Below are 17,454 nucleotides of genomic sequence, written 5' to 3' on the forward strand. Positions count from 1 at the left end.
AAAAGAAACTCAATACACTCACACACACAACAATTAATATAATAATTTTGACATGATAAAACAGATTGCATGGCTTGTAGAAATATCTTTGAGACTACCCAATGTTATAAGAAGGATTGTCTCAGCCATTTGGAGAAGATAAATGCAATGTTGTTCCTTAATTGTCTTTCTGCAGCTGTGGATTCATTCCCAATACATTTCTGTGGGCTATCATACAACCTACTGGGAGCTAAAAGCAACTCACTGTGGACTACAAGCAACTCACTGTGGACTACAAGCAACTCACTGTGGACTACAAGCAACTCACTGTGGACTACAAGCAACTCACTGTGGACTACAAACAATTCACAGTCAGCTCCTGTGCTGCGGTTTGCTTGCTGTATAATTAGGCCCGAGCCTTGACAGAGAAACCTTCTGATGCTTTATTGAGTCTCTGAAGTAATCAATGTCACAATCCCCGTACTTTGGTCCGACAGAATCTCCACCAAGGGAAGAGAAAAGCATATGCAAACCACTAATTGACAGTCTTAAGTCATTGTGTGTCTTTCTGGCAAGTTCCAAATTGTTCTCATCGGCACAAAGCAATTACCACACACTGAATGCATATGGATGCTGTAGCCTTGAAGGATCCTAGGAATTATTGGATATTCTGCTCCATGCTGAGACATGATACTGTAAGGCACTCTTGGGGAATCGCTAATGTTTGTAACCTTGGAAGTCATGACACTATTTTATATTTTTAGTTAAATATATTTCCTATCCCCATTTCTCAATGTATCACAACTACTTACAGGTGTCATTGTTACAGGTTGTATTTAAGACCAAGGTTAGCGTCTTATATCTTGATTGCCTCTCAAAATTTTTCTTCCTAGTCTAAGACCGGTAAACTTCAGACATACATGTACTTTCATGCTATAAGAAAAGAAGAGATGTTAGGATGCTAGGATTGTGTTAGAGTTATCTCTTATTTATTAATTGAGGTTCAAGTTAATCCATTGATTTAAAGGAATTGAATCAAAGTTGACAAGGTCTTTTAAGCCCATATCATAAAATCTACGAACTCTGACCGTGATTTCTAATGGCAGAATTGCCTACATTACTCTATTGACACATAAAAAGCATGCAACCAAATAGCCAAACAATTTAAGGCCTTATATACATATGGACCAACAGCAAACAGATGCTCGAGATACTCACGAAGACTCTCTGTTCAGAAACTCCTCTTGGCTCATATTGTTGTCTTCAAAGTCACTTGCTGCACACTCAAACACCTGAGAAAACATGCCCTGCAGGGAACACCATAAACCACTTACACAAGAGAACCCTTGAGTTCTTATCATATACAGCATTCCTTAAACAATGTGTTGCAACTGGGACTTTTGCTAATGTTAGTAAAACAAGCTGCACATACAGCCCATAGTCACTGATCGGTGCTTCAGTGTAGTGGCAGTAGTGTGGTAGCAAGTTAGCCAAGAATAGTTATAGGTAAATGCAATTATCCATCTTGTAATTTATACCTTACACCTCTGACTAGTCAATGGTATATTACTATGTAGCATTACAACAATAAGGCATGAAGTTTGAACAGAAAGAGCAATATACAAATGTACATGTACATATTACGTAGACAGCAAGACTGCAGTGTGACAACAATCTCTATCATCCATTTCTATTACAATATCTTCACTGTCAGAGACAACCTACACCTGCAGCTCCTTCTTAAAGCCTTCATAACCAGCCCTAACAGACCCATAGTTTTAACAGAAGAGAGGAGGTAGTTACATTGTATATCTAGTATATACAGGAGCTACATGTGCACAATGACCTGTTAAACAGAAAAGCTGAGAACACAGATACAGACACATGCATTAGTTAGAAGACTAAATGGTACACATTTTTAGTTCTAATCATTTTCCCATGCACAGCCTCACCTGTGGTCATTACAAGAATACTTTGGGGAGGCTTTGCTTTACTGGAGTTTTCTACTTTCATGTAAGTGGCCTCTAGCCAGGTGAATCACACAAATGTTTTCTTCAGGTAAAGCTGATTCCCTGATTGGCTGATAGCTGGTTAGAGGACACAAGATGAAAACCTCCGCCAGGTTTAACAGTGCCTCCCCAAGGTATATTGTATAGGCTGTGGACAAGGCCCTGCACAGCAGAAGGTATCATGTACTTTACTTTACTTTATTAATTTCACCAGGAACATGTAATATATAGAAATGTGTGAAAGTATGCAAAGAAATGTAGATAACTAAAGAAAGTAATGACAACATAAAATGTGACAGTTTGGGCCAAACAGCAACAGATTACCTTGTTTAACAAGAATGCTACTGCTGAATGAAGTGTTGATTCAGGACATTGTAAGGAATACAAATTGGCAAATTCATGAAGTCTGCATGACAAGGGAAGTTTCTGCACCTTTTTCAAGATATACAAAACTAACCCTTATGCTCAACCCATGATCATAGCAATTGGAATATCACTGTAAAGGGAAAAAAGCTTCATATTGAGATTTTAGACAATGCAGTTGAGAGTATTAATGGAGATATGATTAATAAAATTTCATTTTTCCAAATTTGTGTGAAGAGACGCTGAATGATAGGCCACAGAAAATACATTTTCCAATTTATTTTCAATAGTTGGATTGGAATGTTTTTCTCGGTTGACAGTTAAACAGGCAATGTGTTTTGTTTGGCCCGACCAGAGACTTGCCTGGACAGACCTGGCTGGCCTCCTCCTGGGCGTGGGACCCACAAAGAGAGGGTTGACAGGAAGCTGGCCAGAACAGACAGTAGTCACAGGACAGAGAAAAGTCATCAACATAAGCACACAAATCAGAAAAAACTCTACTCTACTAACGATATACTCCGAGGAAAATCAGAGGAGAACATGAAAGATGGAATGGTACATGTTTGGACATAAGTACATCAAGATTTGAAGAAGACACAGTGGTCATACAGTAACATTTGTCCCTTCAGTACAGAATTTCCACATCCACAAAATTGTGCAAGCGCACAGCTACCAGCAGGCCAGGCTAGTCCCCAGGTAACACTGTGCTTTCAGCTTCCATACTCTAGATCTTATTAGTGCTGAGAGCTAAGCAGAAACATCTTTGGCATGGCTTTGGTCGGGGATCCCACCCGTGACCTACTGCATGCAAGAAGACATCTCTCATACCTTAGAGGTGTCGTCTAAGAGTAGAACCTGGCACCTCTGACACTGTAGCAGAGACTGGGTGTGCATCAGGACCTTGTTAATGATCACGGACAGGGAGCTCTGCTCGGCCAGAATCAGCCTGGACAACTCTAGGAGGACCTGCAGTCATGAAAAATGTACCGTGAAAGTCATATTGAACCAGTCTCGCTCAAATCTAGTCAATGAGCAGTTCTGGTAGAGCTGTTCTACTGGTTATGACAGAGAAGACACTGACAGTATGTACAGTATAAATAGGTTCGTTGTACTAGTTCTTTGCCACAATGAACAGTGGACACCAGCTCAACTCCCCATATTAAGGACTGTAGTAACCCTTTCAGGTACATACAAAATGTGTATAGCATGCATGTCAGGTAAGCTACACAGTCGGGATTCAAACCCACAACCTCTGACATTGGTCATGTTAATACATGTTGTACTAAAAAAACAAAACAATCATTACATGAGGACATAATCCAACAAGTTATAAAACATTGTTTATTTTCATGCAGGATGAAATGCAATAAGCTGTCTGTGATCCGTTAATGCAGAAATGAGATTGGAGTCCACGTCCCCCAAAAAACGGCAACTAATTTGGCACACAGATCCACTCAAGTGTGACTTTGTGCAGCCGCTTCAAACGACAAGGTCAATGGTGACTCATATCTGGTGGGGCATAGCTGATACATTATTCAACTGCATGCCACTATGTTCTAGGAAAAACAAAGTTTTACACAATTCATATCAATACTTGGATAATAACTCTGAGGCACTTGAAAGCAAGACTATTTCTTGCTCTTTTCTGAGCTGGTATGATATTGTACTTATCAGTTGGTATGTCACCAGTTTATTAGTCAATTTGTATGCCTAGTGGACATGTGAACATCGAGCATATAGCATGGACATAACATTACATGTACAAATGTACCTTCTATAACAATCCCCGATTTGAGAGCACTTTTTGGTTGTAACAGAGAATGAAAGCTGCATGAGCACTTTCAGTACTTATAATAAGCCTTTACTCTACATCAAAAGTGCACTAGCCCTTGAAAAAGCTTTTTGAAAGGCCAAAAGGAAACTGTCTATCATTATAAGCCAATAGCTGGCACAGTTTATGTCTTACGCATCCATTAGACGGACAGCCTTGACAGCTCACCCAGAGAGGAATTTCAAATAGCTATGGCTGCTCAGTGTTCTCATAGGTCTAATGTTTCTTAGGCCTAGGTAAAAAAAATGTTGTGTTTCCTGTTTCCCCACCTACCCTAGAAAAACCTGCCGACCCTAACTTTTTGGGGGGCGGGGGTCAGTGCAGTCACATACTGTAAATACAGAAACTTTCACGGTTGTTTCATATTCGCGGTTTTCGTGGTGGCCGCTGAACGGCAAACTAAAAACCACCAACTGAATAACTGTAACTGAATAAGTAAAAGTTTTATTTAGCCAGCCTAAAAAAATTAAAAGAAATCCCTACCTACCAACCCTAATTTTTTTTTGACCGAAACAGGAAACACAACATTTTCTTTCCTAGGCCTTAGGCCATATCAATCTGATTTCATGGTTCTCAGATAAGACAAACATCATTACGCTAGATTGGAATACTAAAAACAGAATCTGAAGGGAAAGTCTATACATTTTTGCAGGATGTAAGTTTTTCTCTTAGCCTGATTTTATGTTGCTAAAATATTCAAGAACCAACAAATGAAATTGTTGTGGCCTTGGCACACAAAAGATGACAGCAGACAGGAGTTCCACAGGAAATCCACTATGTTTCTGCTTGACAATGTATAAAAACCCTTCTCATACTAGGCATAAACTGTTTCTGGGAACAATTTGCGATTATACTAGTTATAACGATTAACAATGTTTACGGTTTAAAGGTTGCAAAGTTTGAGGAGAGGTCCAGAAACTAATACTATAGTAAAATCTGATGACAGTCTAATCTTTGCATTTAATGGTCCCAGAAATCCAATAAAATTTCTACAATCTGCTGAAAAATCCCCGTTGGAGAGGTAGGCAAATATTTGACTAGAGGTAATAATACATTCTGCTTTTTGATCACGCCTTTTTCTACCACCTGTACTTACTACATGCTCCCTTTTCTATGACAGGAAGCAAAATGGTGTGATGATTTTATGGAGACCTACCTGCGTATGCACAAGGGCTCTAATGGAAAAGTTATGGATGATAAAACTAAAGAGAGGGTAATTTCCATTGTTGTACACAGTTGTAAATAACTGTAAAAGACTGTAGAGGCTATTAGATGTGTGGGACAGAGTGCTGTTATTTGGATAATTCAAGACTTTTCTTACTGACATTCAGTATGCTAAGGTAACTGTTAAACAGCAAATCTTGCATTTGCTTTCAGGTTGTGCAACAGGGGAAGGTTGATTAATCTTTAACTACAACCTCCCTTACTCCCAATTCTATAGTTTTAATCTGTCTTATCTCAACTTTTCTATGCGCACTGTAATTGTTCTAAGCAGGAAAAGCTTGTAGTGTTTTTATGTTCACAGTTTTTTCAGTGATGTGCTAGTGTTTCTTTCCATTACTGTACTGAAGCACTACCGCTAACCTAAAACCACGGAAAACACTCCACTTTCTCCTTATCATGAAATCTGAAAAATCAAAGCAAACTAAAAGGCATTTACAGTAACTTTCAGCTATTACTTAAAAAAGCTTGCCCATTTCCCTCCCAAAGGTCTTGAATGGAATAGCTCTAAAACATAACAGTTTCTGGGTAGACATTCCTACTTCATAATGCACTGCAGGGTGCTGTCCCTGGTGCTGAAACCATCAGCGAGCATGTGGGAACTAATTTCTTTGGGTTGATTCTATTTGCTGCTTTGGAAACCATTCAAATTAGGGCCTTCTATATGTTGACTGTTGATTGGGTGTTCATACAGTATAACAAGTAACGTGTACTAGAAATATTGCTTTGTGTGTAGGCCATGCAAACTGTTTAGCATATTTAAGAGCTGATTTTGCAATTATGAAAAAAAAAAGTCTCCTACTAGTGCACTTCATTCTACTTTGGAAAGACACTTAGGACAATTGAAGAATACCTTGTGGCTGCATGGGACTTAATATCTCTATAATGTGTATCATCAAAGTCAATGTTAGAATCATACACATACTATAAATATTGAAATGTTTGCCGCAGTTTACTCTCCACTTTGAATTCATGACACCCCAAATGACAGTTGAAATGTATCACAGTACTGTATATCTACCACACAAATATGCAAAAATTAATTGATTCACTGCATTATGTTGAAAACATAGAGAATACAAGATACCTGGTTTCTCCTGACTTCCAGCTGAGACTGTTCATACAGCGATGCATTGTGTAGCCTCACACCACAGAATGCCATGTAGGACTCAAATATCTGAAAAGCATTGTGTAGCCTCACACCACAGAATGCCATGTAGGACTCAAATATCTGAAAAACAAGAAGACAACAAGGTCCTGTCAATACATATTATAATAGTGTTGTAAAAAAGTTGCTTTGCAGTCCCTTTTCCTTCTTCCTTTCATTAAAAATTGTGTGTATTTTTGGGTTTATCTGTCATCGTAATCAGAGCAACAAAGCTGACAGTATATACACACACAGACTATAGCAGCCTGGCAAACAGGGAGGACATCAAATGCTAGTTTATCCGCGAGGTAACCTATATCCGCTATTTTCAAGAAAAGGGTATTTAGGAATGTCAAGTCAATGGATGGTGATTTCAAACTGCAATATTTTCTATACATTGTAAAGATTTCAATTTGAACAACTGTCCATCGATTTAATATCCCTAAATACTATGTTTTAAAAACAACAGATTTAGGTTACCCCGCAGATAAAGGTGAATTAGTGTTATACATATAGTATCTGATGCGAGATTTTCATCTTAGTTCAATAACCGGAAAAATTATTCAACAGCCCCATAGTTTGCATTATGTGTCTGAACAAATTCTCATTCTCAAAGTTACATACATATAGGACATAAAAGATTAGGGAATCGTTGAAAGCAACTGTAACATTATATCGATCACAAATGGGATGTCAGTTGAGAAATATGACACTATTTGTAGAAAAAGAAGCAACCAAATCTGCATTTCAGCAGTTCTTTGGCTGTATTTCAGTCACGTAATATTAGCAATCCCTTGCAATTTCTGAAGTCAGGGCACTTGATACGCTGAAATGGTTCTAGTTACAGCAATTTACAAAGCAAGGCTGTTATTAAAGCTTGTCCTGATGGAAGTGTGTAGAGGGCAGGTAATTGTGAGAGTGGAAAGTACATTAGATGCCTCTGGAGACTCAACTTCACTGGCTGGGTATTGATACCGTGTTAAGTACAATTCTTTTGAAACCCAGTGAGAAAAACTTTCAGATCAAGAAATGGATAGCCACCTGGGCTTTCTTTAAACAGAAGCCTGTGAATTTTGAAAACAAAACCCTTTATATTCTATTCATGCCTACACAAAGAAAGTTATAAATGGAATTAATATTGGGGAGGCAATATTGAGTAGTTTCCGAAGGGAACTGTTGTACTACCTCCTCAATAGTACAGCCACATATGATGGCCCTGCTATATGCATTTCCCCCCCCCCCCCATGCCACATTCAAACTAGTACAATATTGTATATTTCTGGTAGAGCTTTTGTACTCTACAACAAAGGGCAAAACCTGTCGTACGTGCAAATACGTGCTGTCATACGTGCCAAAATCCTTTGGGGTCCGTAAGTGGTATATTGTAAGTACCGCCACAGTGTGAACTTGTAGGGAATTTGACAGATTTTGAGCATGCAGACACACCGTAGAACTTTACGTGCAGGCAAAACTTTGTGTGCCATCGGGCTGCAGATTCGTCCCCCGTTCATGCCAGTACTGGCTATGCACCTGCCCTGTAAAGTCTGAACGTTTTCAGAAGTATGTGGCAGACATGGCCTCCCAAAAAAATGTACGGACAATTTGCACGTATGGCGGGTTGTGCCTTAAGCTTGGAGTCATCGTCCTCTCAAAAGCCAATGCCCCATCAAACGTTGACACGCACAGACCTCACTGCCAACTCCCTTCAATTACTGATCACTTTAGACAGCTCCAACTTTAAGCCACAGAACTGTCATGGGACCAGCAAACTTTGCCCTTCCACAATTGCACTGAGAAAGACCTGGCACCTAACTCTAATTGGTACAAATGGATCTGTGCGCTTGAGGCTGTGGGGGTGATAGGGCTTATCCTTGGAGGGCTTACTGTATACAAGTGTTAATTTCTGTAATTTGCACAGCTTACCAAAAATGGAACAAGAGCGTCAAAATTCTGATCATGAAACTTTTCAAAGCAAAGTTGGTTTGTACAGCCAGCATGTTAAAAATGTACCTGGCAGCAGCCCAAATTGGTTTTAACTAGGGCTGGGTACCGGTACAGAAAATTCAGGTCCAGGTCCAGTTCAGGTCCAGAGGATCAGGTCCAGGTCCGGACCTGAACCTGGACCTGATTCATTATGACTCATACCAATGGTCAATTTCATTACAAAGAAATCTGTTCGGTGGAGTACTAGACTTACACTGGCGTTTTGTAATCCTACAACGCTAACTGCACTTGTACGATTGGCTGTAAAACTTGGTAGAAATTACTGTAATTTCTACTCTACTTCACTCTTGTTATTTTCTTCCACCTGCAAGCGCCAAAACGTGTGAATGCCTGATAAAATAATCTTTTAATTTTCTAACCGGTCCAACATCCGGTCCACCTAATTTTTTCAGGTCCGGTTTTTCTGGAGCGGTCCAATAAGAAAAACCGGTTTTGTACCGGTACGCTGTACCGATACCCAGCCCTAGTTTTAACTAGTCTGTTAGGGACCATTGCTTCAACGTTACATGCTTGTGCAATAGAAGCTTATTTATGAAATTCAATGTAGTTCTCTACGAACTGTCAGTATACTGGTGACGTAGCGCGCAAAGGAACAGGCAAAATAGGTCCATAAAGGGCTACTTGAAGTTACTTATCAATTCAATTCAACTTCTCAATTTACTTATCAATTCAGATACTCATGTATGTACAGGTTGTATTAATCTTCAGACTAATTTTGAGTCTTTGATGAAAGGTGGTAGATGCTATCTTTAACCTTGTCCAGTGCTGTTTAACCCGTAACCAATTCATATTTGGTGCCGAACGGTTACCTTAAAATAGGAAGCTGAAGGATAAATAATTTTTCCAGTTGCTTGATTTTGTATCACTTAATGTTCTACATCAATGTCTAACCTTCATCAGAGTGCTGAAGGGTAATGTGATGCCCTAGGTTAAGGCATGGTTTCAACGTTCACTGTTTAAAAAGCTAATGTTGTGCCGACAGCGTTTCTGAGTTATGCCGACAATGATCTCATCATTACAGAGGAAAAAGCAAGGCCAAAACAAATTTTGAGGGACACGGATATTTTTGAGACTTAGGGATAAGCGTTGAGGTCCTGCACTTGAGCTCAGAAGCCACAGCTGGTGCTATGAGACAACAGACAGGTCTACTTCAACCATCCAAGCTCTTTTCACACAGCCTGCAATGCTGCCTCTGAGTGGGCTCAAACCACTTTTTCAGAGGCATGGTGAAGGTCAAATATGAAATTACCAGGTACTCCCATCAGGCTGTCAAGTTTTACCTGAAATCCTCATTTTCTTTTTGTTGCCTTTCAGTTGATCCAAAGACAATGTTTTGAAGATGTTCTTGACAGTACCATTCTGCACCTTGCTGTCTGATTTTTTTATTAAATCAAGGCTGTAACCATAAGGCCACTTGGGGGTTATTTGGCCACTTGTCACCCTAGTGTGCAGGCTTGTTTTCTCATGGACAAGTGCAGGTTAGGTGCAGGTAGATACAGAAAATACCCACACAGCTCCAATTGTACTGGTGACTGGTGCATGTTCTGTTCTGATAACAGATAATGAAGTACATTCGTTCAGAATCTTGACTAGGGATGAAAGTCAAAAGTGTACTTACTGTTCTGTGAATGATTAATGTTGATACCATTATTTTGTGGTAGCTGTTATTTGTAGTAAATGTTGCTAGTAGTCATGTAAGTATGCAACAAAAATATTTGATTTTTTTTGTACAAATCTAAGTCCCCAAGTACTGTAAGATATATTAGATATTCCATTTTTATTTCACCTGGAGGGCTTGCCATATGTTTCATATGCAGGTGTGCTTTCAAGCCCTGCCCATATATACATGCAGATCACAACGCAGCAGTGAGAAGATGACCCTGGTATTGTTAGCCCTGACCTTGTCTGTCTGATGGAGATATTGACTTTTCCAAGCTGTCAACAATGCATACCCTTTATCCTTACATGACCCTGCATTGCACAGAACGGTCTGACCATACATACATCCCCCCAATCCGTCATGAATTACCACAGATAAACTCACACCTTATAGCTTTGAAATGAGCATATAACAGCCCACTGGCTTTTAGCGAGCATGGCATCCAGGCATTCTTTGGAGATCAACAGCCTGGCATGAAATATCAAGGGATCAGTAAATCAACAGTCAATAATGTTTCATTTGGAGACATTTGTCTCTCATGTATTTTTTACCAATGAACTAAAGAAAATGCTATAATTTCAGAAATCTCTTGTCTAAGCAAAAATCTGATTTCCTGATGATAATAAGTACTTAGTCTGTTTCTATCAGGCCACACCTGTCAAACTTCCTGTTTCTCAAATATTTTCCTGGACAATGGCAAAAAACATGAAATTACTGCATCAGGATTTGGCTCATATTTCAGCCATTTTCTTCCACACAAGCTTGGACACAATTACAACCAAGTGCTGGACATTGTTTCAGTTACTGCAAACTGTAACATTTACAATCTTTTATTCAAAACTTACAAAGCTTTATGTACATGTAACTTATGTGTTTCCAATGTTTATGATATCACTCTGACAGGAAGCAATAGGAAGCTGACAGAAAGTAAAAGTACCTTTTCATCATGCTCATTAAAAGCCTCAGTTTTCTGTCCATAACCGCCACACTTGTTCACCACCTGGGCAACTCCTATCACCTGAAACCAACAAAAGCACATACAGTACAGCAGTGAGAGCACTTTTCATTTTCTTAATGAATAATAAATGAAGAATACACTATATACTAATGCCCAATATTACATGTTTGTGAATTGGTGTAGAGTTACATACATGTATGATATGTATACAAGGTAAAAAAAGCAGTCAGCTTCAATATCACTTGCACAAAAACGCATAATTTTTATGCATCTGTGCTGTCTCCACGATTCTGTCCTGGAACCAAAAAGTTTGCTTGTTGTGGGACGGACAAAAATTTCCCCAACTCTGTCCAGGTAATCGGAACATCATGACATAAGATTGATGAAAATGAATTTAAGTGTGTAAGCTAAAAGGACAGAGATTTAAGAAAGAAAATTACACAAAAAGGGCCAGTGGCAAAGGATGTCTGGGACGCAAAAAAATGAATGCAGCCCTAACCTGCCCATGGTCTTTTTATAAAATGCCCACAAACTCCCAATCTTATGCTGTAGGAATCTCAATCTTTTGCTTGGAATATGTCCACGTTGTGCTCTCATGTATTAATGTAATACCGGTAATGACTTTCAAGCCAGTCTGCACTTTTCTGGGGTGGGTGAATCTGAGCATTCGCTAAAATTAAAAGACTATTCCCCTGATAATGAACCCACTTGGAACCCTCTAGGCAGAGCATCTTATTATCAAATTTTCCTTACCTCTCCATCCTTGTCTCTCAGAGGCATGGACAGGATACTGAGCGTCTTGTAGCCCGTATGAAGGTCAATACCCTTGTTGAACCTGGTATCCTAGAGAAAATGCAAAAATTGTCAACATAAAAAAATTCAAAATTGAATTCTTCATCACTAATTGCACAGATTTATAGTGAATGTACATTCATCATTGTACAACGCAATTTACCAGTAATCTTCTTGGCATAATTCTGTGTTCAGTTACTTAAAATAAGTCATTCCATATATAATTCCATGATTCAATAACAATCTGACACAAAAAAGTGTCACAACTAACTGTACCGGATTTGATGCAGAAAGAATCAATATTGCATTTTTATGAATGAGTCGATCTTTACAAACCATTGCACTATTACATAAGGTTGGAAAAAGTGAGTGAATGTGAGGTCTGAATGTCCCGGAAAATCACATCACCATGAAAGCCATAAATCACCTTAAGTGATTGTCTCAACCAAGCATGTCATCTGTGATCAACATCCAGACACATAGCAAATAAAACCTCCAAGGGAGAAAAACACATGCAGACTGAAGTCAAGGTATTGTAAATATTTAGTAAACTGAAACTGCAGAGTGAAGTACATTATAGACAAATAATTAAATGACGCCAAAATAAACATTGAATTTTGATGGAAACTTGGTCCAACTAAACTTTATTAGCAAATGTGTGCAAGACTTCGAACCAAGTACTACTTTTAACAATTTTTGTACTTTTCGTTTTGATGATAATGAATCTGTTTGAGTTGAAAATGATCCGACAAAGCACAAATGAAATCCGCATTCCTCCAACAAGAAGGCCATTGTGCAACTTGAAAAGAATGCCAACGCATTCTTAAGTGGTTTTGTCACTATAAATAGTTGAACTTGTCTCAACCTCCCCTGTTTACAGTCAACTTGCCTAGTATAATTTGGCTAAGTTGTTTGGATTTGGTTCATTCCCATGATGAATGAATCCTTTTACATGTAAATCCTGAAAAACACAGCACAAAGTTTTGCAAAACAAACCAGAGCCTGAGAGATTATTGGGATGTCAAGACAACATGGGATTGATATTGCTCTTAAAAGTTATGTGAACGCAAGGTGACATTTGAATTTGAAGTATTGACTTTCAACTATATAGCTCCACCATAGTGTTGAAAAACAGCCTGGTAGTCATATAAGCGTTATGATGAACATATCTTTGAGTTATGCTGTCAACCAAAACATCAACCAACAAATGCCAGTGAAACCAAGCGTGGCGGTCATTAATTCATCTTGGCAGAGCCAAACAAGGAAATGACACTAGCCATGCCAAAATAACAGCTTTACTATTACTTTATAATACTGATATCATCTCAGCAGAGCATGTCGTTTTAGGGTGAAAGGTCAACCATGATACATGGAAACCCAGACAAGATGTAATGATCAACAAAGATGAACATGGCAGTGACAGGGTATAGTAAACTGAACTATTCAGCTTCAAGGTCATCTTTGGATGCCCAAATGGTAAGGATATGGCAATGGAAATATCTATTCACCATAGACATAGAATGAATCTTTTGGACATTTTTAGCACACACAATATCTTCATCATTTCACTCCTATTCTCTTTATCTCAGATCAGACCAAGTAACCCTTAACCCGGATCTTTCCAGCCTTGTTTTGTGGTATTGAACCTCCAGTCAACAGAAATGCAGTATACATTTCATGAGTTGCTGATCAACTTCAACAATGATGATGATGTTACCTTAACAGTTGTCTACATTTTGTGAGTTATCAAAAGTTCAGAAGAGTGTGACACCTTCTACCTCAAGTGAGTTCTGAAGCTGGCCTTTTTCAAAGTCCTGTAGATCAAAGTTAAGGCATATTCCATAAACAGTTTATATAAGACACAGCCTTTAGGCCAACATTTCAGACAAGTCGTGAAAAAATATTTACCAAACATGAACACGAAAAGGTAAACTTTGGAGGTCCAAGACTTTCAACAATGGGCTTATATGTTTGACAATAAGATACTACTAAGGTCCGGAAAAAATGTTGGAGCTTACGCAAGTATTTCAATGACACCTTCAAGGCCAAGTTCAATCAATTTTGCATCTTATTTTGGATGATATCAATCCCAGGTATGAAATGAATCAATATACCTTATGTATACCAACAGCATTCATTTAACTAAAATTCATAAGATATTTCTTTTTTGGGCGGTTTTATCAAAACCAGTGATACAGTCCCATTTGTCAAGGGTACTTTATAAGACTGCACTGTGACTGGACCCAGCAAATCTGAGAATCACAGCGTTACATAGGAGTGGCTAAAACTAATATACAATGGCTACATTGCCCGAGGGGCCACACCCAAAAACTAAGGTTCAGGATTATATGAATTACACTCAATTTCACACCATTTGCACAAAATATTGCACTGTTTAAAAATAGACTCACAGACGTTCATCAAGCATAAGATACTTTACTATCACAATCTAAGGTCCCTGGAATCTGTGACTCTACTTCAAAACTGTTATTCTTTGCAAAACATCAATCTGTACCTGTCAACTGAAACATCAAAGGCCCCTTTTCATAAGATGGAGTCACTGTTGGAAACCCATGGGCAATCATTATATTCTCCCATGATTTAAACTTTCCCCTAAAAATCAGGTACAATGTTTTACCTCTGACTAGTTCTGGTATAAACTAGTTCAAAGTCATTGATTTGATTCAGTATATGACAGCAAGGTGGATACTGTTACCGTATGGTAGAGTAATTTATTATCCTTGAGGTCCTGGTTTTTCTGTGATAAATTGCACTCTGAATATGAAAATATCACACAAAAGCTGTCAGTGTATCTTGGAAAGACATCAGCCTTCTAACCCTCTTTTCAAGGCCTTTGGTGTACTCTAAGACTAAAGTCATATAGAAATTCATATATCATACAAATTGATACAGCAGCTCTTTCACATTTATTTTGAAAAGAATTTTGTGAACTAGAGTTCCACGAACACATACCTTTGCCAAATAAACCAGGTTTGTTATGAAGAATGATGTCTGTAGACAAATGCGTTACTCATTTCATTATCTTTATAATTATATGCTTGGAGTTGGTTTATAAAATTTCGGCATTGATTATGCAAATTAGATCCCAAGTTACAATCAATTGATATCAAACTGTATCAAACATTACGTAAACTATCAGCATACCAAAAATCATGGTGATCCTTTGATCCATTCTTGACTTATTCTCTTTCAAAGTCTTTAAATTCACCTCTTACTCTCTTCCCTCTTTCTCAGTTACCTGTGACAACTTTGAAAGTACTATAATGAATGCAGTGGATTTGTGAACTTTTCCTAATCAATTATGCAAATTAGCTGTTAATTTGCATAATGAGTATTACATTATATAAGTCTTCACTTAGGCTATTTACATGCCAAAAATCATGACGATCCATCAACACGTTCATATTTTCTCATTAATTATGCAAATGAGATCGTCATTTGCATGATAAATATGTATTGACGTTTCTCTCTTTCTCAGCTACATATGTGACAACTGTGAAAGTCCTATCATGGAATGTAGTGGATTTATAAAACGTCCTCATTAATTATGCAAATTAGCTATTGATTTGCATAATTGGTATCTCATTATGTAGGTCTTCACTTACGCTACCTACATACCAAAAACATGATGATCTGTCAACATGTTCATATTTTCTCATTAATTATGCAAATGAGGTCATAATTTGCATAATTGATATCTACTGACATTTCTCTCTTTCCCAGCTACATATGTGACAAGTTTGAAAGTCCTATCATAGAATGCAGTGGTTTTATAAACTTTCCTTATTAATCATGCAAATTAGTGGTTGATTTGCATAATTAGTATCTCATTATGTAAGTCAACACTCATTCTATCTACATACCAAAAATCACGAAGATCTGTCAACACGTTGTAGAGTTATTACCGTCCAAAGTTTGAAAGGAAACCGGCGACTGCAGTTCCAAAAAAGCTGCTAGGGGGCCCAAACTCACAGCACTTAATCTCTACCCCGAGGGCTATCAGCCCTTAAAAAATCATGACCTCAGCATGTCCAGGACACGAGATATAAAAAATTGAGTATCTGCTGCAGTACCTTAGCAAGCCGCTAGGGGGCCCGTTATCGAACTTGACCTTCGTTTTCCTGACCCCTACCCACCTACCAAATATCAACAGGATCCATCCAAGGCTTCTCGAGTTATGCTGTTGACACACAGACACACACACACACAGACACACAAACACGCCCAAAACATAACCTTAGCCATTCTGGCAAAGGTAATAATACTTCGTACATGACATTGTATGATTGTAGGGCTCTGGGCCTGGAGCAACCCAGCATACCATGCCACCTGATCCACCCCCTGGATACAACTTAATAGCTGTGAAATATGGGAGGGACGGGCCTATGTGAAAAGATATGAACCTTGATATCTTTCAGTCGTAATTCTCGATACGTCCCTGTGCAAGACATATTACATGAGGTAAGAAGATTTGGCAAATGTATTACTTAGACAGATTTGCTTCAAATTGATATGATTCATCATGACAAATACAAATATATGTAGCTGGCACAGTGAACTAATCTTAATTTCATAAAACAAAGCAAAACAGACATGTTACAATAAACTGTCCCATAAGATATATCCTTAGAAGCCTAGCCAGTTTAAAGATGGTATTAATATGCAAAAAAAAATTCAGCATTCTATCATTCTATCAGCCTTCTTTTTGCGGAAGCATTTTGGCACCAAATCTGCATTGGTTGTGGGGATTGGGCAGCAGGGAAAAGGTTAGAATTGGAAATGAGTAATTTAACTGCATGTACATGTACCATGCCAAGCAGGTCGGCTGTGATAAGAGCACCGATAATAAGAGCTTCAGATAAAATGAAAATGTTGTCAGGAAGTCTTTATGCCTGGGGCAACAGACCATTGGTCGCAGCCAAGGTAATTTGAATCTTCCCCATATTAAAAACAACATGAAAGGCTGCCTTAGACTTCGTATCGAAAAGCCTGTTAGGCCTGTTCGGGGAAGATAACGTAAAATGAATGTTTTCAGGAATACAAGACAACCGATTAGATTTTTTTTAAATGATCATATATAATCTCATAAAGGACTGTCCCATTTATTCCAAACAGTCAGTTTTACATGTAGTTTGTCATATTAGGAATACAACGAAATAATGTTCGAATGGTACAAGAAAATAATGGTATGATCATAAAATACAAAATATGGGTGATTCTGCAGGCTAACATCATTTTATTCCACCAGAATATTTTGATAGCTGTACTGACAACCTTTCATTTCATATTGCCAGATGTGCCCCATTGACGAAAATATTCAGCGACCTCTTCACAATGACCACCTGGCCAACGTGACCCAGACCGCCAAAAATTGGGACCAAATCCCTGCCCATAAGGTCTGCGTTATTTTTACATCTTGAGGTGTCATCAATTTTCAATAATAACTAGCACGATTCTGTGCTGAATTCA

At 38.3% G+C, this 17,454-nt stretch overlaps 1 protein-coding gene across 1 annotated transcript in view; it reads right to left on the reverse strand.

Annotated features, from left to right (window-relative positions):
- The window catches only part of LOC118411303 (dual 3',5'-cyclic-AMP and -GMP phosphodiesterase 11-like), a gene marked incomplete in the record, with an annotated part of 59,946 nt that overhangs the window by 19,355 nt on the left and 23,137 nt on the right, over nucleotides 1-17,454 (reverse strand). Inside the window, 6 exon segments of the mRNA XM_035813494.1 lie at nucleotides 1,198-1,286; nucleotides 2,715-2,777; nucleotides 3,180-3,317; nucleotides 6,491-6,580; nucleotides 11,152-11,232; nucleotides 11,926-12,015. Of these exon segments, the coding sequence (XP_035669387.1) occupies nucleotides 1,198-1,286; nucleotides 2,715-2,777; nucleotides 3,180-3,317; nucleotides 6,491-6,580; nucleotides 11,152-11,232; nucleotides 11,926-12,015 (551 nt within the window).

This window comes from Branchiostoma floridae, chromosome 3 (assembly GCF_000003815.2).
Source record: "Branchiostoma floridae strain S238N-H82 chromosome 3, Bfl_VNyyK, whole genome shotgun sequence".
In the NCBI taxonomy this organism is placed as follows: Eukaryota; Metazoa; Chordata; class Leptocardii; order Amphioxiformes; family Branchiostomatidae; genus Branchiostoma; species Branchiostoma floridae.